Raw genomic sequence first — 25,472 nt, forward strand, 5'->3', positions numbered from 1 at the left:
CTCTCTTTCTGGGGTGAGGCTGTTAATAATGCAGGAGGATTAGCTGATTTATGTGAGCCGGAGGCGCTGAGGAAAGCTGGGGTTCCTGAGGGCGACACACAGAAAGAGGAGGAGAAGTAGGAGGGGGGTGTCGGCGAGTGAGCAATGTGGAAGGCGGTGCCATACAGGAGCCCTGGGTGTCTGGATGATGGGGGCTGGATGTGTGCCTGGTGAGCACGTTGGCCATAATCCACCCCCTCCAGTCCCTCCCCCTCCGACCCCCACCCCACGCTCCACAGAGCTGTGCCAGGAGCGCTCCGCAGGGACAGAGGTGACAGGAGGTGGCAGCGGAGAAGGACAGAGGGGAAAAGGGGTGGGGGGTAGAAAAGGGAGCGAAACAAGGATACTGTAGTATGTCATCAGGCTAACTCAGTGCCTCACACCTACATGCACGTTGTTGCTATAGCACCCATTCCTACTTCGCTGAAGGCCTTGTAAAGTCCTCCACATCATTTCTGTCTTCTTTGTACTGCAAGTGTTTGTAATGGAAGTGGATGTTCGCTCATTGTTTGTTTGTCTGCACTTTGAGTTTTATCTCTATACCACATCAGAAAAATACGGTTGATGCAAAATGTTTCATAAAAATAGCAGAGAGGAACAGAAACATATTTGTTCATCCCCAGGGGAAATTCATGTGTCCATGTTTAAAAATGCGGTTTGAAAGATAAACTGTTCAATTATGGTAGAAATAATAGCTAATAATAGTTCAGCGGTGGGGTTGGTCCAAGTCTGCTGAACACATAATAATGTTTACTGTGAAATATCGCAATGGATGGTGACATCATGGGGGGAGGGTGGTATACCCACAATGCATTATAATCAGGGAGGTAAGATTTTAACAGACAGCAATTTGAATGAAATTTCAGAATAAGAATTATCCACAACAATATTCAATAATCCTTTGTTTTCTTAGACCATCTACTTAAAGTTTTTGCCAGTTTTTCTCAGTTTTTCTCAGTTTCTTTTACAGACAATTTTTCACGAGAATTTTTCCCGAACCTTTTTACACTTAAGTTTGGCCAAAATAATCCATCCTTAAAAATGACTTGGAGACAAAATTGAGCACAGTGAGAGCAGATCTCCAGATCACTTGACTTAAATACTGCCCACTGATTCTCCAAGCTGATTTCTCAGATCAGAGTGTGTTCAAGAAATACTAGGCTACTGGCAATTGATATCTTCAGATATAAACTGTGAATGGATGTACTATACATTCACTGGCCACAATGCAGTAAGCATCAGTAATAGACACTGGTATCAATAAATAAGGACCTTAATTTCAGAGACTATATTGCACTGAAGCATTTACATAGTAGGTTTAAATGCAGAGGTGACTGATTGTTTTTCTACAACTTTGTGATGGACCCATGTGTGAACAGTCACACACACACACACACACACACACACACACATAGAGCTGGTTTTCAGGTAGTTTTTGAGGTAAGGCTCTGTAAGGTTGGGGATTGTGGGGGATTTCCACCTGTCTGGGGCTGTGGTGCAAAGTGTGACAGAGGTGTATCAGCATGTCTGCGAGAAAGTGTATCCATGCCTATTGTGTGTGTGTGTGTGTGTGTGTGTGTGTGTGTGTGTGTGTGTGTGTGTGTGTGTGTGTGTGTGTCTGTGTCTGCGTCTGCCTGCCTGTGCTCTGGCCCATGAGCCATAGCCTATTTGGTGCAGGAGCAAGCGGCAGACTGATGGGTTTATCCCTGCTGTCTGCCCAGAGGATGTGCTCACTCACTGCCTGACTGATTAAGACTTCCTCGCAATTGTTCTCACAGTCCCAGAAAAGGATCGATTCATGTTTGGACTGATTCATGTTTAAAGAAAATCAAATCACACAGCGTTCCTTGTTAGATCAGCTCGTCATGAGGGGCTGATAATGAATTTTTACCATGTCGCTCTCCCTTGCGTTTTCACAGCTAACTCTGCGCGCGCAATGTATGAAACACAAATGTGTGTGTTTGTGCAAGTATGTGCATGTGTGCTCTCATCCAGGAATCCTCATACATATGCATGAGACTTCACGGCAGTGTGACTTGGGGGAAATAAATGTGCAAAGAGCCGGGCACCCGGGCCCCTCGCTCAAGTGCACTGGCGGGCGCGTAATGGGAATGCAATTTAAGCAGTGGTTAATCAGTGTGTTTTCTCCAGCTTGCCCAGCAATGCATAATAGACAATCAGCCCCCAGTCACACGGGCGGTGCTACGAATGGTCAATTACTCATCATAGTCTTGTTAAACACATAGTTCAGCCAGCCAGGGACAGATTGCTCTGTTGGTGCCATCATTATGGTAAAGAACAAAGCAATGCAATGCTATGTGTCAGACAGAGAGAGGGAAAGAGGGAGAAAGAAAAGGGCCACTGTGACGAAACAGAAGCAGGAAGGAAAAAAGGAGTGAAACACCAAAATGGAACCGAGGAAGAAAGAAAAAGTCCAGGACAGTCAGAGTAAGAGAGAAAAGCAAGAATGAGAGAGAGAGAGACAGAGAGAGAGAGAGAGAGACGGAGAGGAGGTGAAATGGAGCAGAGCAAAAAGAGAGATTGAGGGCATGAAAGTGAGAGATGGAGAGCATAAGATAATGGAGGGAGGGAGAGAAATTGAGAAAGGGACACTGGGGAGCGGGAGCAAAAGTGTGTGAGAGCGAGAGGGAGAGAGCCTGAGAAAGTGTGTGCTCAGCTGTGAGATGAGACCTCTGTCTGCCCATGGGGAGAGGCGGTATGAGGGGAGAGAAGACGAGGGGAGAGAGGACTCTGCTGTCAGTGAGGGGGAGGAGAGTCTCACACTCTTCCTCTCTCTCTCTCACACACAGACACACACACACACACACACACACTCTCTCTCTCTCACTCATTCATCCTCTCCCTAGAGCAGCGATCAAATCTGCCTGGTTTAATGATTCCACCTAGAGGGCCAGTGGGCTCCATCCTTCTACATCTACATCTAGATCTGATACAGGTTTTTTTTTTTTTTTTCCTCTCGCTCTCTCTCCTTTCGGTCACAGCGTACATGCACTACTCTAATTCTAACCATGTTTTTTTTCTCCTTACCTTTGTCCCTGTGGGAATGCAGGCAGTGGATTGATGGGCAATTCCTCCGCCTCCTTCATGGGGACCTTTCTGGCCAGTAGTTTGGGTTCCCCCCCTTCCCACCCGTCTCACCCTTCCCGGCCGCCCTCCTCGCCCTCCTCACCTTCCTTCCGGGGCGGACCCCACTCCAGCGCCTCGCAAATCTGGTTTCCCCATTCGCATGAAGGTACCTCAAATGACACATGTACACAAACACACACCCCACAGTTCCTCATCTGACCGCATCGTCTGGATGAGGTGATATTCATGTCTTGGCAGTATTGGGACAGAGCTTTACAGAGTGTAATGTTACTCTTGATATTGTGTATTTTTGGGTAGTGTTAAGTTTCCACCGAAGCGCGGCTTGTAATCGTGTAGCAAGGGCCAGGCTCCCACCCTTTTATTTGTGGACCGAAATAAGCCTTGGCCCAGCATGTTTGGGATGGAGCACCATGCCATGGTTTCTGGATGGGGACACAGGGTCAAAAGTTCAGCCAAGGAATCTTGCAGTATTCGATTCACGTCAGCAAGAATGTCAGTCAGGGCTCTCTGAAGCAGCACGCGCCAATGCAGGCCTGTAAAAAGTTGCAGTGACTGCAGAGCTTTCAGCTGGTGTCTCCATCTCAGCTTAATAGGGTGGTTCCCACCCAACACTCAGCATCACAAAATCACCCAGCCACACACTCACACACACACGTGTGCACTGTCAGGCAAATATAAACATACACGCGCCGAGCACAGCGCCTCACATTTCTGCTTAGATACAGCCAGTAAAGTCAGACAAGGATAAAGTAGAGAGATTAATCTGCTTGGGTATTTCGGGAATTCAAATGCTAAGGATGACAGATAAATGTAAGACCTACCCAGTGCCACCCACAGATACATTAACGCATGGCCTGCTCTCCTGTGACTTCACTTCTGTCGCTTTCAGATTTACCTGCTCATAATCTTTTTGCTAATTACGCGATGTGATGGCCACCCAAATCAATCCAGTGAACCGCGGTCTTTGAAGTTGACAGACTCTTGTTATTTATTTAATTTCTAAGAATAACCCAGCTGTTAGCCCATAGGGATGAGGAGAGAGAGGGGATGGGGAGCATTTATTTGTGGTCACTGATCAGCGGCGCCCCAGTTGCGTGATGTGTTGCCGGGGCTGATTGGGCGCACCACAGCTGAGATGCTGTCTGCTTCTCCAAGTGTGTTTAGGCCAGTGGATGCCTCCCAGCCACCCCAACCTCCCACCCTCCCTTATCCTCCAACCAACCCTCCCCCCTTTGCTCTCATGTTCTGACCACCAGGGGTTGAGTCAGTGGGCTGCTGCTACAGCGGAGAGAGAAGGTGAAATTCTACGCCTCTTCAAATAAACATGGAGACAGGAAGAATAGATCCGAATAAGATATCAGCTCAGCCAGGAACATTTTCCCTCCAAACTCATTTTGTGGGCATCAATGTTTCTTTTTACCTTATAGTTTCAGGGTTTCATTGTCAAAGACGTTCTTCTTTTGGAAAAGTAGAATAATATTAATAAGAGTGATGATGATAATGCCAAGCCTAATAAAAGTAATGGAGGTGATTATGACTGGGATTATTACTCAGTTGGCAATGGAGGCCATTATCTCTATTGCAGTTTAATTGCATATAACGCACTAAGAGCATGATTGAATCCAGACTGTTCATCAACCACATTCAGCTGTTCCCTCCTCAAGATAATTGCATATTGTCTTTTTCCTGTTTTGCATAAAAAGCAAGTCATCAAAATGAGCGGCACAATTACCCAGACTCTCGCCTCCTCTCTCCGGGTGTCAGCAGAACCCCACCAGCAGCAGAGCAGAGCAGGCACTGACTTGTGTGCGTGTGTGTTGGTGCATTAGTGTGTCACTTGTAACCTTAAAAAATATTGTCTGGGTTTTTTTTTGTCTGCTTGCATGCAAATCTAAGCATAGCAGCTCGAATATGTATTCAAAGATTATTGTATGATCTTGGTGTCTCTGGCATAAACCTGTCATGGTGCAGAATGTCTTTGTCTGTGCTATTATTCTGACACATTTTCCACAGATTACAGAGCTAAAATCTACCATGTCTCAAGCAATCGATAACAATGATCTCATTAGTCACTTGCTAACCAGTCACTTAGTGTGGATAAATGCTTTCCCATAGTGGACTGTGAGTGTATGATGCTGAATCACGAGCACATTTAACAGATATCTGTCTGTTTGTTATTTATTTTCAACCTTTATTTGATAAGTAGATTAAGACCAAATTCTTCTTTTCTGTACAATAACCATCATATGCTTTTATAATGGAATTACAGTGGAGATGAAGAGAGGCCAAACATGTTTTTGTGTGTCTACACAGCATTCCTATCTGGACATTTTATCTCAATAATGGAAAATATTAAGGAATGCTTAATCTACGTTTGGATCTATAACCACATTGTGGTAGACATCGAGGATGCATTTGGCAGATATATTTTTGTTATTTCACTGAGTGCAGAAGTGCATGAGAAAATGTGTGTGTGTATTTTCATTTATATATTTATTTATTTTTGGACATAAAATAGAAACTGAATTTGCACCAAAAACTAATTACACGATCCATGGCCAAACTTTCCAGTAAATTAAATTAATTGTTTTAGTGCTATTCTACAAATGAGCCTGGAAAAGAAAACCTTGTTTATATAGATCATAATAATAGTAATAAAAAAAAACAGCGAGCGAACTAATAGTTCTGACAAACATGGCTACTCTGCTTGGTTTATTTTGATTCTTTTTTTTTTTTAATATTGCATCATAAACCTGTGACTGATGCCGTCATAACCTGCCTCACTGATCTGCTTGATCAAACTCCTATTTTATGCTCCTGCAGTTACAAAATAGAACTAGAAAAAAAAGTCTATGGCAGCGCATGCATTGTCTGATTGGCTCCCGAAACACAAAGTAAGTCATCGCTGAAATTAACATGACAGACAGTTGGCTGAGCAAAAGTACTTTGACCATGTCTTTGAAACAAAAGTCCAATTAGGATAGAGCTTCCAAAGCTCAGTTTCTGGGCTCCAATGCTCAAATCAGAGGGAAAAAAGATGTGTTTTTAAACTTAATCCGCATTAGCGTGAACATGGTCTGAGTACATATACAGAGAGGGCCAGTTAAGTCATGCATACAGACCACATTTCTATTGGGAGCATTAGCGACAAACCATTAGCTGAGTGACACATTAAGCACACCTATAAATAACATCACCACATAACAGAGGTGGTTTGGTCCTTTGGATCAAGATAACTTTGGCAGAAGTCATCGAATGTGGTACAGAGAAGTCCTGTGTTAACTTTTGCTTAAAGATTTATTGTGCTGGGAAAAGGAGAGTGTACAGTACGCTGCCTTACAAATGCTGAGGTATTTGTAGAAGGGGACAGTGCCAAGAACTAAACCATTAGTGGCTTTCATGATGTCAGAGGGTAGTTTGGATTAAAAGAGGTTTTTTGTTTCAGATTCTCTTCTCAGATTGATTGCCAAACACTAACAGCCATTGTGCGCACCACACATGGGATTGTGTGTTGTTCATTTGATGAAGGGAGATGCGGACTCACTGTCACAGCCATAGAGAGAGGAGTGGCACTAAGAAGACAGAGATAAAAGCCAAAACAAAAACAAAACAAAAAAGGAAAAAAAGAACTAGATAGAAAAACAGGGACAGGTGTAGTGTAGTGAGTGTTTTATTAAATGTAATGTAAAATGTTTTTCATAACACCTGGTAAAATGGATTATGCCCACTGAGCTTTTGAAGGATTGATTTTTGTGTTTGGAACTATCTGACTTTGAAAAAAGAAAGAAAAAAAAAAACACTGGATCAAGTCAACAGAAAAAAGAAAAAGAGAAATTGAAGAAAATAATAAAAAAGAAAGCAAACTAAAAAAAAAAAAAAAAAAAAAAAAAAAAAAAAACCTGCAGGCTCCTCACAGGCCTGAGGCCAGCTGGCTGTGGTCCAAATGACTTCTTACGCTATGCCAAAAACAATCGCAGTCTCATATCTCTGTCCACACATACCACACAGATAGACACACATGCGTGCACACACACAATTGCCGGCACACACCTGTCTAATCCACTTCTGTTTGATACGCCTTTCCAAGCCTATCTTCACTTGTCCATCTTTCCTTCTGTGAGCAGTTGCTAGCTTTTCCTTTTGTGGGATTTAAGCTGCACCCCCACCCCACCCCCCTCTTTCTTACATAGTCCTGCCTCTTTCATTCACTCCCTCTCTCTTTCTCTCTCTCTCTTGTGCCAGCCTGCATCCCTTCCTTTCAATTAGTCAAACCTGAAGAGATCCACCACGGCACTGCCCCTCCTCCACCAAACATCTCTCATCTCCTCTCCTCTTCTCCTCCCTTTCTGTGTCTTGATGGTTCTGTCACTTTTTCTCAATTAGCAGACCTGACAGGCAGCTCAGCCTGCTCCTCTCCTCTTGGTCTTCCTCTGCCATGCTCTATCTCTGTCCCTCTATCTCTCTATCTCTGAAATGTTACAGCCATCTCCCTGGAGACAATACACAAGTCAGCCATTATGTAATTTGGATTTTAGTACAATTGAAAAGGCCCCTCATCAACTATTGTATTGGCTGGCGTCTTCAGAGCAGGTATATGGGCGCTGGAGAGAGGACGGTAATGACGTACCCTGTCGTCTGCCTCTAATTCAGCGAGGCTTAATGCTCTGCCTCTGCCTCAAGGTGCTGTTCTATATCCAGCCCCCCGCTTCTCTCATCCCACCATGCTGTGAGAAATACCTTCAGAACTTGTGGAAATCCCTCCCTGGGATGCAGCTCTGTTTGTTCTGCCTCTCGCCCCTGCTCCGCCCGTGGAAAGGAGGGCATGCGCTGTGAACTCCCCTCTGTCATTCACTTTCCAGTGCTGACTTGCTTATGTGTGTGTGTGAATGTGTGGAGGGAGCAAAAGAGAGTGAGGCTGCTGTGCAGTCAGCAGACTGCACTAAGACCCTGCTCACGTCGCCTGCAGCAGCAGCAGCAGAAGCAGCAGCTTCCCTTGTCCTGGCCAGATTAATGGCTGAATGGGCTCTGCCGTGCCCAGCAGTCCCCCTCTTGCCGCCCCAATGGAGGGCATGCTGAAACTGAGCGGGCTGGCATTATCGGGCACAGCCAGACCACGCTGTGAAAAGGGATTACGCCGTCAATCGTCACGCTCACAAACAACATGCTGCCGCAGAAAAAAAAAAAAAAAAAAAAAAGCCCCTCTCCCAGCTTGGATAAAGACTGCCAAACAGCTCTCTGCTTTTCTCCCTCCCAAAACCAGAGAAAAACGTCTTGCTTAAACAAAGGATCCCCCCTCCTCCATCTGTAGATGAATTGGCATAAATGTGTGCGCTTATTAATCATGACAGCAAAGAAAGAAACAGAGACAAAAGAGGAGAGAGGGAAGAGAGATAGAAAAATAGGTGAAAGAAGAAAAAAAAGAGAAAAAGAAGTGAGGGTATGTAATTATCGCCCCATTGCCCTCCTCAGAAAACAGCACCTCCTGTGTTATTGCTGGGCTGTTTGCCCTCTCTGTGCATTTCATTAATTAAGATGGGAGGATGCGGAGGCCGCTCTGAGACGAGGTCATTAAGCCCACCACAACACTCCTCCCTCCCCAGAGCCGGCTCACAGCATCGGCCCATTGTTCCATCGGCAGAAAGTGAGACATTCAACACTCGGAGCTGCTGTAAAAACCGCGGCACTGTGCAAACACACACACACACATACACACACAGAGGGCCAAATGAACTGCATCTGCGCTTTCCGGGATCAGGTCGCGCGCTTGCCAACACAAATACGTCTGTCTTTCATTTAGCTCGTAGAGCCGTGTTTTCCTCTCCTTCTCCCCCTCCTCCTTGCTTCACTCCATCTGTGAGTTGTGTTTGAAAGTGAGGCTGGAGGGTGAAACAGGTGCAAAAGCAGGGAAAAGGAGACGTGAAGCACCTGGACTTCTGTAGATGACTTGGAGGTCACAGAGATATATGTGAAGCTGGTGGACAGTTAGACGACCTGTCTGTCCTGATCACAGTCACACGGATGAGAAAACAAGCGCAAACACAAAATAATACCACATGTTTCTGGATACTGGTTTACTATAGCGATTGAACAAAGTTTTCTTTTTCTTTTCTTATATATTCACCTGTGTCTGTCAAACTGTCAGCATGAATACACAAAAACTAATAAAATAATTTGTATCTAACCTGGTGGGTAGATGGGGCATGTGCTTAAAAAGGAACCATTAAATTATGGGGCAGATCTGGCTTATTTACAGTTTTCTCCTCTGGGTTCTGGTATATGTAACCTTGCTGGGCTGTTACCAGTATGTCGGATGTAGCATATGGCACAGGTTCAATCACAATATAATTATTTATATAAAATATATATATATATATATATATATATATATATTATTTTTTTTTTTTTAATATCACTCACTGGATTAGTTGTTCAGCATTGCTGTTTCTAAATCATTTCAGCACATACCCATACTGCCCTATTTATAATTTACAGTACTTTGATTTTATTATTAAATCTTTTCATGCAGTTGTGTGAAAAAATAATCACACTTGAGATTAGCTAATTTAATTTCTGTTGATTTGTTTGATGTTGTTGTTACCTAAATGTAGTAAGTACGTTGTCATAGTGATGGTGCTTCTTTATCCTAATATGGGGGAAAGGCTTTCATCTCCCTTCATGTTTTCTTTCTCCTCCACCTCTGTCCGGCTGCAAAATGACTCTAGTGTTTGGTTGTGGTGTAAATGTCCTCCAGATGGACTTGATGCAATAAGCCCAGGTGTACTGGCTTACAGGCCCAACATCCACACAACCTTTTACCCCTGGCGTAGGTCAGTAAAGGTCAGCTGCTTGGCTCGCACTTCATTGCAAACACAAGCTTCAAATCCATCTTTATCACCACATTCAGATAGACAGAGGTGTCACTGCCAGTTCTGAGAGAGAGATAAAGAAAGGCCCATATGTTTCAAAGACAAATTTCATACATCACAGTAATCTCCAAGCTTGTCTTGTATTGTTTACATTCTAAACTCGGGCAAAAAAAGCAAACATGACAGGCAGAGCCAGTACTTATTTGCGTATGAACACCACCAGCTGCATTGGACCTGAAGGATTATACTGGGTTAGTCTGGATAACTGCATCCTGGTGGTTATTGTCCTGTCTTATCAATTCTCTCCTTCCCTCTCTCTGCTATCTGTCTCAGCAGCTCCAGGGTATCCTCGATTCTCAGGGAGTTTGGCCCACACTTTCCTTCCCATGAGCCACTTGGATCACCATGCCAACAGTGGAGTTCTCTATGGGCAGCACCGTTTCTATGACACCCAAAAAGGTGAGGCGCGTGATGATTAAAATTCAATCAGACAGAAATAAGACATTTAAATCCAATTTATACAACATGGTATGTTGTAATTTGATGTGGGACACTGATATAAGGATGCCTAGGGACACTATCATGAGAGCTGAATAATCTAATTCTGTCATTGCCTTTTCCTCTCTTGACTAATGTATTTGTCCTCCCTCTTCTCTTAGAGAACTTCTATCTTCGAGGTCTCCCGTCCCAGCCTCCTCTCATCTCAGCCAATCACAGTCTGCCACCGATGTCCAGGGCAGGTTCAGGCCACTCTCAGGGGTCCTGCAGCAGAGACAGAGATGGAGGGGTGGTGACAGGTCTACATAAGGGTCTTAAAGAAGGGTCTGTTGAGAGAGGAGGGGTACCAGTCAAGGACAAGGAGAGGTCCAGTAGCAAACAGGAGGCGAAAGAGAGACAGCAGCAACAACAGCACCACAGCCACCAGCCATCCCAGCCTACACACCACCACCATTCCCACCCCCATCAACAGCACCCACACTACCCACAGCACCCTCTGCCCCTGGAAGAAGTCAACAGTCGGGCCCTGGAGAGGCACAAGGCAGCGCTCACGATGGAGTACAACAAGGACCACCAACAGAGTATGGGCAAGCCCCTAAGTGCCTGCTTGCACAATGGCAAGATGCAAAACGGAGATACAGGAACTGGAGCGGGGGCTAAGGCCTCCATGTCCAGCTGTGGAGGGGAGGGCACGGCCTTAGGAGGTATGGGTGGCGGGGGGAGCAGCCAGGGGAGACATATGGTGTCCAGCGGCAATGGTCGCTGCACCAAAGAGGGGATAAGTGGGGAGATGAGGATCAGCGAACAACCTTCAGACTGTCTGGAGAGAGGTCAGGCACCGCTCCACCACTCTCTGTCTTACTCTGTGCCCCCTCCCTTACACATGGGCTCTGCTGCCGGCGGGGCACACCCCCACCCGCATCCTCATGCTCACCCCCATACGCATCCTCACCCAGGGGGCTTCCACTGCCTTCAGCTCCACCCCAGCCACCCACACCACCCGCATCATTCCCACCATACGCACCACCATCCAGACTTCTTCTGCCCGCCCCCCTCAGCTCCTCTAGCCAACCCTGCCTCGCATGAGAGGGGGCCAGCCAATGTGGGGCGAGAACCTAAAGTCACAGGACCTACGTTTGTGCCATCTGTGGCGGACCTGGGGGACAAAACTAGTGGGCCATTCCAGCTTGGTAACCCTGACTGCCAGGGTGCGGGTGGAGGAGGGGGAGGCAGCAATGCCAAGGACAAGGTAATAGAAAAGAATGGAGGTGGTGGGCACCATAGTAGTTGGCACAGGAAACAGCAGCAGCAGCAGCAGCAGCAGCAGCAGCAACAACAACAACAACAACAGCAGCAGCAGCAGCAGCAGCAACACCAGTACAGAAAGGCAGAGAAGGCCCCAGACTGGATGCAGTCTCACCAACAACACCTTCAGCCCTCACAGCTTCCTCCACCTCCCCAACAACAACAACCTCCACATTCCCAACAGCAACACCAGGTTGTACGATCGCGCAGTGCTGAGTGTATCAACAGTGGTGTGGACATGGATGTGTTCAGACCCTCGCTGCCCCAGGGTCCCAAGGCTGGACACTCTGTTCCTCACTCTGTAAACACTTCTCCTTACAGAGACTGTTCCCATTCAGGACCCCCACCAAACTCCTCCCCACTTGGAAGTAAAAGCATGGGTCAGCATACTGGGGCTGCAGCAGCCCATGGCCCTGGCCCAGGAGGTAGCTGCTCCTTACAAAGAGACGGCCAAAAGGTGGCCAGGATACGCCACCAGCAACATGGCCGACCTGGCCCAGATGCTCCATCTCCTGCTGAGTTAAACCAGGGGACTAGTCAGGAGCTAAAAAGAAAGATGGACATGTCTCCTTATGGGTACAGCAACAGCAGTGGGCAGCACCACCACCAGCAGCCCCCGGTGCCAACGTGGGCCATGAGGCCTCCCCACCACATGTCACAACCCGAGGAGGAGCAGAGGAAGTCCTACATGGAGTTAGGGAACGCTGGTGGACAACACTCCCAGCAGCAGCAGCAGCAGCAGCAGCAGCAGCAGCAGCAGCAGCAACAACAACAGCAGCAGCAGCAGCAGCCCTCTATGAGCCTGCCTCCTCCCCAGCCTCCCCCTGCACCTCCTCTCAATCAGCAACAGCAACAGCCACAGCAGCAACCTGAGCCCCAGGGTCCAACCCAGGGGGAGAGCAGTGCAATGAAAAGCTTACTGAAGTACAGCAACCAGCAACAGCCACTGCTCCTCTCGCAGAAAAGCCCCTTTGGGGGGCTGGGAAGCCTCAAATCAGGTCCTGCTGGTGGGAGCTGCGCCCTGCAGGGCAACAAACAGACACTACCTTCCAGGAAGGGCCCAGCCAATGACAACGAGCGCCCTGATTACAGTGGGCGGAGCCGGGATATGGGGGAAGCAGGTCACGGGGAAAGTGAGGTGCGGCAGCCGCCGGTGGGAATTGCGGTGGCGGTGGCCAGACAAAGGGAGCCACCTTGTCGTTCGGCAGACAGTCATCCAAACAGCCGGCAGGGCAGGGTACATCCTTCTGTGAAAGGTAAGCAGTCGAGGTCACTGTCGCATAAATGAGATGCAGGGAGCAGAGACGGGTGTTTTTTTTTTCTTATCTACGACCTGTTAATGTCCTTGCTATGAAGGGTAAAAAAAAAAAGATATAAAGCTGGAAAAGCTTGAATAATGTTGAACATTTTTGCAGTGATGACATAAATAAGACTGCAATAAGACTATGTGGTATATAATTCACACCAGCTTTTAGATCATGGGTTTAAACATGATTTCCTCCATAGTAAAAAAAACCAAAACATGCCAATCAATTAGTTTGATTAGTAGTTTTGATTTGGTGTCTTGTTTTTACCCTTAAACAACAATATGGAACTCCATATATAAATGGCTATTTGGATTCCAGGACATAAAATCTGAGTAAATCTCAGAAAAATCAGTGAATTAATCAGCCACAATGAAAATAAATTCTGAAGCAACAATTTCTAACTATGGCATATAACCTGTATAACTGTGTCCTTGTTTGGGTTGGTACTCACTGCCACATCCATGGTGTCATTTTGAAAACAGTGGATAGCAGAGAAATCCTGTGATACCATATACCATCTCTTGATATAAACATATCAATGGAAGACTGATTTCATCTCTGAGGAACACATCCATGTATAGTAAAACCAAAATGCCAAGTCAACGTGGCTTTAGAAGAGTATGATATAAAATGTGTATGGTGCGGCAAAGGAATAAGTACATTCACTATAAGTCTCGTGTGAATTGTGACAGTGTTTTGAAAAACGGTGGGAGACTTGGGAATAGAGTAACATCACTAAAAGCTAATGGTTAAATTAATGTTTGTCTCACAGGACCTCCCCGCTCTATGTATCCTTCTGATCCAACCGCCGAGGAGGAGAGGAAGAGGATCAGTGGGGAGCAAATAGGTCTGAATTGCTTGGACAGAGAGAGAGATACATACATCAGGTAAGCAGCTGTGAACCCTGTCCCTAATACTGAATTCATATCAGTTTGTTGGAAATTTCCAATGTACTGGTCTTCGTTTGTATCTCCTCATCTTTTTGTCCTCTTGATGTCAGGGATAATAAGGAAAGGGTGGAGTTCGCAAGGATCCATCCCTCCAACAGCTGTCACGGTGACCTCACCTCTCATCTCATGGTCCCAGGCGGGACTTCCCTCCAGTCTGGCCAATTAGGAGATCCTGCTGCACATTCTGCTCACCATCATTGGATGCCAAGAACTGGAAGCCCATCCCTCTGGATGACGGGACACTCTTATGGTAAGATAATATTACTATTTTTAGAACATAAGTAATGGTGATCATAATATATTTGTAGCTTTTATTTTTTTAATATGAGAAGCGATGGATACATAATCTAAACCGACATCTTCTCCATAAAGCAGGTATAGGTCACACAGCTCTGCACCAGAATCTGCCGCCAGGATTCTCTGCAGCCATGCCAGGGCCTCTGCAGCCGGTCCTGCCTCTGCCTCAAGACCCCTCTGCCCAGCTGGTGGTCCTGCCCACTGAGCCTCCAGCCCACCCTGCGACCCATCACCTGGGTATGTCAAAACCTTTCTTTTTCCACTGAAAAGCCAAGTATATTTATAACACACTGTCAACAAATTTGTCTGCCAAGTACACACAAACTATGCATGCACAGCCTCACACACACACGTTATGTAGCCTCTCTCTCTGCCCCACACATATTCATTTTGAAAGAGAACAAAATTCTACTCCCTGTCTGTAAATCATAGACATAGTACACACACACACACACACACACACACACACACACACACACACACACACACACACACACACACACACACACACACACACACACACACACACACACACACACACACACACACACACACACACACACACACACACACACACACACACACACACACACTTACTTCCTGAACACCACCTGCTTGGCCCAGCAGGAATAGTGCTCTCAATGGGTCAGGCTGCACCCACCACACACACACACACACGTGCATACACACGTACAGACTGAGAACAACATTAGAGGAAGTGGATGTGTGAGAGTACGGGAAACATTGCTTTCTCAAAAGTCCTTGTAGACACGTACTCAGCGAACAGGCGGCAAAATTTAATTAGCTCACAATCTTCAACGGTACGTTTCCCTCTGCACTCCACGGGAGTTTCAGCTGAGAAAGGAAGAGCATCCTCAAAAGCTTTCCCACAGGAAACATTTGCGTATCCAAGTTTATGTCACCGAACAAGGATTTCTGCGGTGTCTCGGCAAAAAGGGGATGGAAGAGCGATTCAATTTGGACATAACTGTTAATGAGAAAGAAGTGTATTAAATACAGAGAAGAGAAGAGATGCAATTCTTTTAGCATGAACCCACTACTACCCAAGTGGGACCTCTGTCATACACATCACCCACATAAAGTTGTACTAGTCCTTAAAGTAAAATAATGAGAAAGGGCCAACCACAGACATGGGAACCAAGCTTCCTGCTGGGCTCTCTCGCAGACCACCTCCTGGTTTGGCCAGGCAGGTGGGACTTTTCCTTGAAAAGCCTGCGCTGAATGCTCCGGAGAGACAAACATGCATTTCTATCCCAGTGTTTTGGCCTCTAATCAGCCCATAACCATCATCTGTTCGCATTTCATCATTGTCATGACTTTTTTACAGCATTCCAGTAAATTCTCTAGGCAGTTCTTAAGACACAGCTTTCTGTTCAGAGCTGGGGAGCGGGGGTGTGGGATTACTGTTGCCTGGGGAGATGTTGTTCTGTGAAGTCAAAAATCTTTTTTTTTTCCCTTAAAGATTTGTCTATGTTGTTACTTTAAAATTCGAATACAGTGATTTTTAAATTATCTATAATGGTTGCACTGTTTTTGAAATGGTTGTGTGGGAGGTAGATAATGAGAGATATGGATAAAACAATGTCGTATGTTTGTGCGTTGAGCGTATATATAGTCTTGGTGTGTGCGAATCCAAAGGAAAAGTGTGTATGTCTTTTTGTTCTTAAGGTTAGCCCCCTCTGTCACATTCCTCCTCCTTTTTTCTCATTAGATGTGATGGAGCAGCCAGGGCTGTGGCCCCCTGTGTATGGCGCCCGGGGCCCACCCTCCCACATGCAACATCCTGCTGTGTACTCCCGGTCCCAGTTTCTACGGCAACAGGAGCTGTATGCTCTCCAGCAACATCAACAGCTCCAACATCAGCATCAACATCAGCACCAGAGCCACCAGTCACAGCAACCACAACCACAGTCACAACCTCAGCAGCTGCAGCAGCAACAACAACAGCAGCAGCAGCAGCAGCAGCAACAGCAGCAGCAACAGCAACAGCAGCAACAACAGCAGCAGCAACAGCACAGAGCTATGCATGGCATGGACATGCAACATCAAGCCACTCACAATGTACAGGTGATGATACAGTATCTATTCATCTATACAAAATAGATCAAGTTTCAAGCAGACTCAGTGAGTCATGAATCAGCTTAAATTCTCACATGACTATTTAATCTATTTTTAACTCCAGTAATATTTTCTGGGATATGCTGATTTTCTCACAGGGATGAAGTGAATCACTGAATATAGGCTGCAGAGCAAGTAGCTTTTTGTGTCAGTGACTAAGAGTGCGAGGAATTTGTTATTACACTGCTATTCTGCAGAGATCCTCAGGAATCATGTGGTGCTCCAGAAATGAAAGTTGTTCTCTTTTTTTTAATGCCATAGATGCAGAAGAGGCCGAATGAGCCCTCAGTTGAACTGGAGGAACTCATTTCGGAACCAAGAACGTCCAAACCCGCGAAGCCCTACTCTTACAACCCGCCTCAGAGGAACACCTCTCCCCCTGGGGCCTGCGCTGCTCACCTGTCCCCTTGTTGCCAGTCCCCCTCGCTGCGACCCCATCCGAAAAGCACTCCCTCAACGCCGTGCCCTGCTCCCAGCCCTGCTGCAGCGGCCCCTCACTCACCTGCCATCAGCCCCGCCCCACCCCAGATGCCCAAGGGGGCTGAATCCCAGGACAAGAGAGTAGAGGGACAGCCCCCACAGGACTACCCAGAGTCTCTGGAACCTGGTAAGCACAAAAACAAAAGCGTACAAATGTGTATGAGCAAAATCAAATGTAAGCATGTAAAAGAACCAGTTTAAAATGCTGTTATTTACAAATGCTAAGCTAAATAAGTCCGACACAGCAGCTGAATAATGACAGGGTGTTCTCATAGCAGCACCTTGTACATGATACCCAGTGGTGATTGGAATAGCCACTGCTGCTAATAATGCGCTTTTCCTGCCGGTGTTGTTGTAATATGTGTGGGTGGCTGTGTTGGCAAGCCCCTGATTGACTGAACAGCTCAAAGCTACAGAAAATGGCTGCCAGCTGAACTGGGGCTTTCCAGTACTGTTACCTCAGTAATGACTAAGAAACACCTCAATATCAGCCCCCTCGCCTCTCCTCCACCCCCACAGGCACCGCGCTCTCTTCATCATCATTAACGTCTAGCTAACGGCTGCAGCGCGTGAGAAAGAAATTGTGTCAGGCGCTCTGATAAACCAAAGGCCTGGCCCACTTCAAAAAAAAAAAAAAAAACACACTCACACAAGGTTGCATGTGGTCCTCTACCCTCCCCACTCCTGGGAGATCAAGGCAGAGTGCCACTTCATTTCCTTTTCCTGTTTTCACCCCTCGTGACCCCAAAGGTAGCAAGGGAGTTAAGTTAGAGTGATCCTGATGTTTGAGGATTTTACAGTAGATTTGCATTACAGCTCTAAATGCAGCACTCCTTTCTGTTGTATATCAATTAGAATATCACTTGTTAAATAGCAGCATAATGAAGTATTTTTGTGTATGACATGATGACAATTGATGAATCTATTATCTCTATTTATTTCCTTCTATAGACTTGCCTCCTGGATACACCTACCCTGCTATTGCCATGGGCTACAGGAGCGGGCCCTCCCCTCAGGATGTTCGACTGGCTGAGCCAGCCGACCTGGAAGCAGTCCAGGTGGAGCCTGCTGAGCATGCTCCCCAGTCCCTCTCCAGCTTGGGGGAGGAGCTAGACTGCCAAGCAGTGGTCAGGCCCCTCCCAGACCCACTCCCACCTGAGGAAGTGGAGCAAGCAGAGCAGGAAAGAGTGGCTGACAGAGTCTTGGAACAGAGGGAGGAGGCGGAGGTAGCCGCCAACTATGTGCCTGGGGAGAAGGAGGTGGGGGAGCAGGGGCCCGCTGAGGAAGAGGTGCTGGTTTGCCCCCCTGCGGAGAGCCCAGTGTGCGAGGCTGCTTCCTGTCCAGTCCCCCTTTCAACAGAGGAGCCTGAAAGGCCAGAAGCTGTCATCAACTTGGAAGAGGAAGAGGATGATGAGGCAGTGGGTGAGGGGAGCCAGGTGGAGCTCGCTCAAAAGGTCAACGTGCCTGGAGAGCAGGAGCCGGAGCTGCCCACCATCATCGAGCTTGACCCAGCTTCCCCTGCAGCCCCAGTGCCACAGTCCCTGGCCACTGAGGGAGCAAAGGACAGCGAGCAGCAGCGAGAGAAGGAGATGACCACTGATGACGCCTCGGTGTGTCTTTCCCCACCCTCGGCCTCTCCCCCCAGCCCCGGCCAGGCAACTGTTGCTGCGCCCCAAAAACCTCTCGTGCCCTGCTACTGGAGTCTGGAGCTGCTGATCGCCGCTGCCTTCTGCACAGACGTGCCGCCATTTCCCTTGTTCCCTTTTAGCACCCCATCAGTCGCTCCATCCCAGCCTAACCCCCACCAGGGTATGGAGCTCCTCAGTGAGCTGGCAGATCTGGAGCTGCAACAGCAAAAGCGCACCTGCGGGAAGAGCCAGGGTGAGGGGCAGTCTTCCATTACTCACACACATTAACATGCACACAGAAACATAGTCATATCTGCAAAATGCACTGATCTCCCATAGTTTACATTCCTTTTCCTCTGTGTCCACTGAGACAAAGTCCCACTCCCCCCTCAGGCCTAGCCTCGGTCGCTCCGCGTTCCCTCCCAGATACTCCTCTCTTCCTGCTGGTCTCAAGAGCCTCTGGTGGATTCTAACACGTCCCCAGAGAAGCTGTCTGCATGCCTGCTTGCCGTTCCTCTTCTTTGGTGTGTTAAAGGCACTTTTATTTCCTAAAAGGCTGTTCTAACGATGCAGAGGCCTCAGGAGAGGGAGGAGAAGCAGGAGGACAGGGCTGAACCACCAGTGAGGGGTGTACACCTCCCGTTCTCACTCACTCTTGCTCTCCCTTCCAGCCTTCCTTAGGGAGCTGTCTCTGTCTCTCCATCCTGCTGCCGTTTGATCCACATGTGTGCACAAACCCCTACACACACACATGCACACATCTAAACTGCAAATACACACCCTTTAACAAAAAAGGAAAAAAAGAGACACACCAATTGGCATTCCTCTCTCCCAAACACAACATGTTACTGAAAGTTAGTGTGTAATCACAAAAGCAGTCGATGTTTTCAGCACCCTGGAGCATTGCCTGGCTAATTAGACCCCATTGTTTTAAAGTGCCTTTAAAAGCTTCCTTGTTTTTCAAAGCGCCATGTGTTTTTTTGTTTTTTTTTATTCATGCAAAAGGATGTTTTGTGTTTACCACAGCATCCTAATGCATTTAACTGCTCCCAAAAGAGGCGTCTATGAAAAAAAAAAAAAAAGGTATCATCAACTGATTCCACAGTCAGTGATGTTGTCTCTGTGATGCGATACCGTTGACAGCTCAGGGAAGTGGCACATGTTGGAACAATAGTCTTTACCAAAACAAGTACTAAAACAAGCGAAGAGAATATGACAATTTTTTATTCTATTTATTCATGTAAAGACAGTGTCATGTTGAGAAAAAAAAGTGATGTTTCTCCATTTGTATGGCTTGGCTGCCATCCCAGCTGGCTTAATATGCACAGTTTCCCTCAATGTCTTTCTTCCTGCTGAAATTATAAGCCACTTCCACAAGTTTTGAAGTTTCCGCTATCCACTCACTATAACACAAGTTCCTTTTATGCATATACACAGATATGGTTTTAGTTCAGTTGTAGTATCTCCAAATCAATCTGAGCTAAATCTGTTGTTCCCTAACAGACGAGGAGTTGCTGCTGTTTGACCTCCAGAGCCTCGCCACGCTGGCCACAGCCCGTGCACTGGAGATGGACTCCCAAGAAGGCAGCAGTGCGGGCTCCGGGCGACACTTCCCAGCCCGCAAGATCCTCAATTTGCGAAGGAAATGCAGCTGGACACCTCGCAATGAACCAGTAAGGCTGCAACTGTAGTGCGCCCTTTGTGAATGGAAAGATCCTAGAGGGTTTTAAAATAGATGTATCCACAACCTAAGGAAGAGAAAGGGTTTTACTTGTAATTGTCAAAGTTGTTTTTAATGCTAAAAATAACCACTGATGATGTGTACATCAGGTGTGCCCGGCCAAAGGTAGCATGGAAACAATGGACGGACCAGAGCTGGCAATGCGTGTGAAGTTGGCTGAGCTACAGCGTCGCTATAAAGAGAAGCAAAAGGAGTTGGCCAAACTTCAGAGGAAGCACGATCATCAGTGAGTATGACCTTATCCTGTTTTACCTCAAGCATATCTCCACCCTTCGCAATAAAAGGTTTAAATAATAATAAAAAAACTCTGCTTGTCAAGAGAGCATTTGTCTCTGTATTCTTTGCTATGCCGATCTTTAGAGTTTAGACGTGTAGAATCTCAAGAGTTCCTTTCCGCCGGCTTGTGTGTTTACATCTGCAATGTGCAAGCAGGAAGGAGGAAACACCTCGCAGCCCGGCAAGACGAGGGCCGGGGCGGCCAAGGAAGCGGAAACCCACCCTCACCACAGGTCCAGTGTCCTTGTCTGAGGGCCAAAGAAAAGTCAAGTGAGTATCAGTCGGCACATCTCCGCTGGCTGGATGCGGTCCAGTCTTGCCTGATAAGCCCCGCTGTATCACTGGTGTACAGGGGCTGCCTCTCATTGGCATAAACAGGAAATGGGAGAATACAGTTGAACCATTCAAGGAAGTCCACTTGAACCCTTTTTAATCTAATCAACACTGGCGTTAATTGGTGCATAATTGGTGGCAGTTGCACATATGTGTACTATTACAGAACAATCTGTGTATGCTTGACTATACTGCTCTTCACTATACCTAGAAAACTGCACATAGCTCTTATTAGGTTTCAGTCCAGCGAATTGTAAACCACAGTGGGTTTACTGTCGTGTATGTTGAGCTTAGCCGGTTTTGGAAAGGGGGAGTAGAAAGGGGGGTTGGGAGTGTGTGTGGGGGGTTGGGGGTGGGGGGGTGGGGGGGGGGTGGCTGGAGGGAGATGACAGGCAGAAGATGTAATTAGAGTACTGTGAATTCTCCTGTAATCTGTCCCAGCAGCAGGAATGTGACACACCACTGCCATTACAGCCCCACGGGGTCACTGGGGGTCCAAAGGATAATGTGACGATCAGACAGTACAGGCACAGAGATTAGCTGACATTTAGAGCTTTCATACAACATGTGTGTGTCCGGTGGGAAAAAAAACAAACCAAAAAAAAAAAAAACAATTAGTGGAATACAGTGAGAAAAAATACAATAAAATTAAGATATAAAAAAAAGATCGGAATATTCAAGAAACAAGAGCCTTACTTTATTTCAAAATGTATTGATGACATTTTAAAAAGTGCATGCGTCAGCTTTAGTTGAAGCGAGGGCTACCATTGCTGTTTGGTGTTGGCCGGGGAACTGATAAACCAAAAGAGTCTAGGGGATAAAGGTTTGCTGTCAGGCTTCAATTAGCCTTGTCATCAGGGTTTGGAAAGGCTTAGAGCATTAAATGTCACCTCGCAGCATTCTCTCTCCTTCCATCTTTTCTTCTCTCTTCTTTCCTCACCGTGGTTTCTGGGCAACGGTCCATAGCGTTCCCAGCTGCCCGCCGCAATGTCACCTCCACTCTCCTTCCACTCGTGTACCCCTGCCCTCTCGCCAGGCCAGCACTGATCAGAGTGGGGACGCTGATGCTGGGTGACAATGACACCCAAATGAAAGGGTAACGGGCCAGGGCCCTGCAGCGGAGTGCATTGGAGGGGAGGGTTGGGGCCGACACGGGGGTAGTGGGGTGTTGTAAAGGCTACAGTACAGTAAACTGCACTCGTCTCTCTATTGTATTTAAAATCTAAGCCACAGCTCAGGTGCTTTTAACTTTTTCATGGCAGCCAGAGTGCAGCCCCTCTTGTGTCTGCTGATGTGTGTATGTGTGTGCGCACAATGCAGTGGAGAATGACATGACACTTCTGAACGAGGAACAGGGAAGCAGACTGGGGACTGATTAGCCCCATGTTGCGTTACATGGCAGGGTTATGTAAAAACATGCACTGCACCTGCCACTCATGCCTCTACAAGATGCTGACGCTCGGGTGTTATGATGGAGGGCAGTGGGTCAGTGGGTGACACTCCAGCCTTTTTGCGTCTCCTCCACTCCTCCACACTTTATTTTGGTTGAACCACTGGGAGTGTGTGTGTGGCTCTGTCTTGAGTGAGCAATGCATTCAACCCCCAGCCTGCCTGCCTGTGCATTCTATGAATCTGTGCAATTAGGTATGGATACAGCTGTGTGCTTATGAGCATTTATGCAGGCATTGTTTGTTTTTGTGCGTGCCTGCTTTACTCCTGTGGGTAGAGCGCTGGGGTCCTTTGTGGGCGCTGCTTTGATTGGGGAGAGGGAGGGGGGGTGCTGGAGAGAACTACAGCTCGCCAGAAAACCCTGCTAATCAATTCTGTTTAATTAGTCACTGTGCACTCAGCCCCACCAACCCCCCACAGAGGGGAGGGATTCTGTCACATTGTGTTTGTCAGCAGCGGAAGGCAAGCCGTGGCGGGATCTGCCTCAGAGGGACAACTCACACTTCACTGCCACCTCTGTCACTCGCCTGTCAGTCAGTGGGCAGACAGTCCAACTCCCCGACAATCACCTTCATTCTCTCCGTGTTCTGCCACAGACGAGCTCTGACACACTCTGATTATGAGATTTACACATAATCAAGGCCAACTTACACACTTTGTGTCCCTGTGCTGAATACACACAAACAGAGAAAGTATGTTTGATCCCAGTGTGTGGCTAAAGACTTTTCTGTGAAACAGTATGCAAACTAACATGAGATTTTAGTTACTTTATTTATCTTTGTTACATTTAAACACTTGCGCTTCCCATGTACATTTCCTAGGCTGTACACACACACACACACTAGGAGAGGGGAAGGTAATCTTTTGTTTGAGCACGGCCTGGCTCACGTCGGTGTGGTCTACGGGCAGCCTTCCAGAGGGAAATTCAAGGGCGTTTGGAGTGGTTGGCCTGTGATGCTGCTCAGTGTAAGGGAAAGAGTGTGCCACAGTGATATAAAAATGCAACTGGAGAGCTATGATATTCGCTGAGAACAATGGAGCTGCATACAAATGCAATGCCTTCCAACCATTCACTGTATCTTTCAAAGCTATGCAGTGCTTCACAGGCTGCGAGGACACTCCCTAGATATAGCGTTAAGGCTTCTTATGCCACACTGCCCTCAGACAATCCCAGGTTCCTTGTTAGATCCAAATTTTTCCAAGTGTGTGGTTCAGACACTGGGCTCTCCTTGTCCTTTTTGTCATTCTGTTCATCAGACAGAGAGAGGGGAGTTATTAGATCCCACAGAGAGGTGACTCAACTCTGTTTTCCCCTCTGATGTTCTACCCCCTCTTTCTTCTTTCAAACCACCGCCATTCTTCTCTAATGAATGCCTCTCCCTTGTTTTGACTGGCAGGTCGATGGGGGCGGGACTTGCGCTGTCGCCTGAGGATCTAGGAGGAGGCGGAGACAGCCAGAGAAGGAAGAAGAGGCTGTCCAGTCGAGGCTTTGAGCAACTTAGCAGCACACAGGTCAGGGTCCCCTCGTCGTCCTCCTTTTTGTCCTCCATGCTACAAGAAATGAAAGAGGGCACTCGTTCTTTGTGTCTTTGTGTTTGATATATTCTTTTGTTGCACACTATTTCTAATTAGGTGCCACCCTCAGGAGTCAAATCCTCTGCTCTCCATATTAATATCTTTTTCATTGGGCCTTCTACTACTCCTTTTTTCTTCTCTGTGTGTGAGCAAATGAGAGTCCTCTTCCTCTGACGTTCTGATGCTTTTCGCGGCTGCTGTGACCGGCAGTGTAACCGGCTCTTCTCATCTCTCTCTGTTGCAGCAGATAAAAGCGCAGGGCTGCAGAAAAAGTAGTCTTCACAGCGTTCTCAGCTCCAAGCTGGCCAGTGATGTGGCTCAGCTCAAACAGAAAGCCCAGGGTAAAAAGAATCTCTCAGGGACTTGCTCCAGGGACAAGGAGGTCTCCCACTGTAACTCCAACCCCAAGCATGGACACAGAAGCCAGGGCACGGGCAAAGTTGAATCCCGGCGAGAATCAGGGGGACAAAGTGACACAGGTAGACAAGGCAATCCCAACTGTGCACCACGCTGCTTTGTTCATTCATTCACTCAGTGTTGAATTTCTGAAGATACACCGACGACTCTTAACCCAGATTTGAACTGTGATTGTTTTTGCAAACTTCCTCAGCAGCCAGCGTGGACAGCGGCCCCCAGGAGAGCTGGACCGGACTGGTGCGACGTGGACGTAAAAAGGGATCTACCGCCCTGACACAGGGTTCCTCCCGTCTGAGCCAGGCCAGACCGAGGGCTCTCCGTGGCCAGAGACAGGAGGCGACGGCGGACGGAGAGAGCTCCCCGGCAGAGAGCGACTCCTCTGATCAAGGTGAGGCAGTGAATAATGAGTTTGTTATGGGACACACTCAGGGATAGGAACTGAAACGAGCCATGGCAACCTGCGACTCAGGAGTAAACATTGTCCTCTGAAAACAAGACAGCCCTGGGATTGACCCTTCCTGTGTGAGGTCTGCATGTCTTCCTGTGCTGAGGCTGTTGACTTACTTCTCCATTTCTCTCCCACATAGACAGACAAGTGAGGTGGACTGGGAACTTCTAATTGGCTAGCTATGAAAGTGTTATTTGAGTGATGGAAGAACCACCTGTTAAGTTTGGTCTGGGTGGCTGGAAAAGTCTCGACAAACATTAACCCCACACAGAAACATAAAACGAGTACAGTGCTTTAAGCACATTTATTTTGTTTCAAGGTAAAAGTCAAGAAAACAACCTCGGACATAATTATATCTGAGCATAGAATCGCAAACGTGTTGAATGGGGTGTCATTTTACAAAATGCAATGCAGGCATGCTGTTTGTTAATTTGTAAATCATGTTAAAAGCGATCAGAGGTGAGTGAAAAGGTGTTAGGTGACAGGGGTGTGCGTGGACATTCGACACCTCAGTGACCGGCCTTGTTGGCTGATCTGGGCTAGATGTACAGCCACAGCTGTGGACACTTGCCTGGGAGAGGCTTTGACAGCTCTGGAGACTAGCTGACTGGGCCAA

The 25,472-nt window shown here is 47.2% G+C and overlaps 1 protein-coding gene across 1 annotated transcript in view; it reads left to right on the forward strand.

Moving 5' to 3' along the window:
* The window catches only part of bahcc1a (BAH domain and coiled-coil containing 1a), a gene marked incomplete at its 5' end in the record, with an annotated part of 60,666 nt that overhangs the window by 24,803 nt on the left and 10,391 nt on the right, over nucleotides 1-25,472 (forward strand). Inside the window, 16 exon segments of the mRNA XM_083976764.1 lie at nucleotides 3,114-3,292; nucleotides 10,347-10,472; nucleotides 10,673-13,072; nucleotides 13,896-14,010; nucleotides 14,124-14,323; nucleotides 14,449-14,607; nucleotides 16,103-16,279; nucleotides 16,282-16,301; nucleotides 16,771-17,116; nucleotides 17,941-18,870; nucleotides 20,121-20,290; nucleotides 20,448-20,584; nucleotides 20,791-20,904; nucleotides 23,814-23,928; nucleotides 24,236-24,470; nucleotides 24,602-24,796. Coding sequence (XP_083832890.1) covers nucleotides 3,114-3,292; nucleotides 10,347-10,472; nucleotides 10,673-13,072; nucleotides 13,896-14,010; nucleotides 14,124-14,323; nucleotides 14,449-14,607; nucleotides 16,103-16,279; nucleotides 16,282-16,301; nucleotides 16,771-17,116; nucleotides 17,941-18,870; nucleotides 20,121-20,290; nucleotides 20,448-20,584; nucleotides 20,791-20,904; nucleotides 23,814-23,928; nucleotides 24,236-24,470; nucleotides 24,602-24,796 — 5,618 coding nt within the window.

Source organism: Trachurus trachurus (assembly GCF_905171665.1).
Source record: "Trachurus trachurus genome assembly, chromosome: 8".
Classification (NCBI taxonomy): domain Eukaryota; kingdom Metazoa; phylum Chordata; class Actinopteri; order Carangiformes; family Carangidae; genus Trachurus; species Trachurus trachurus.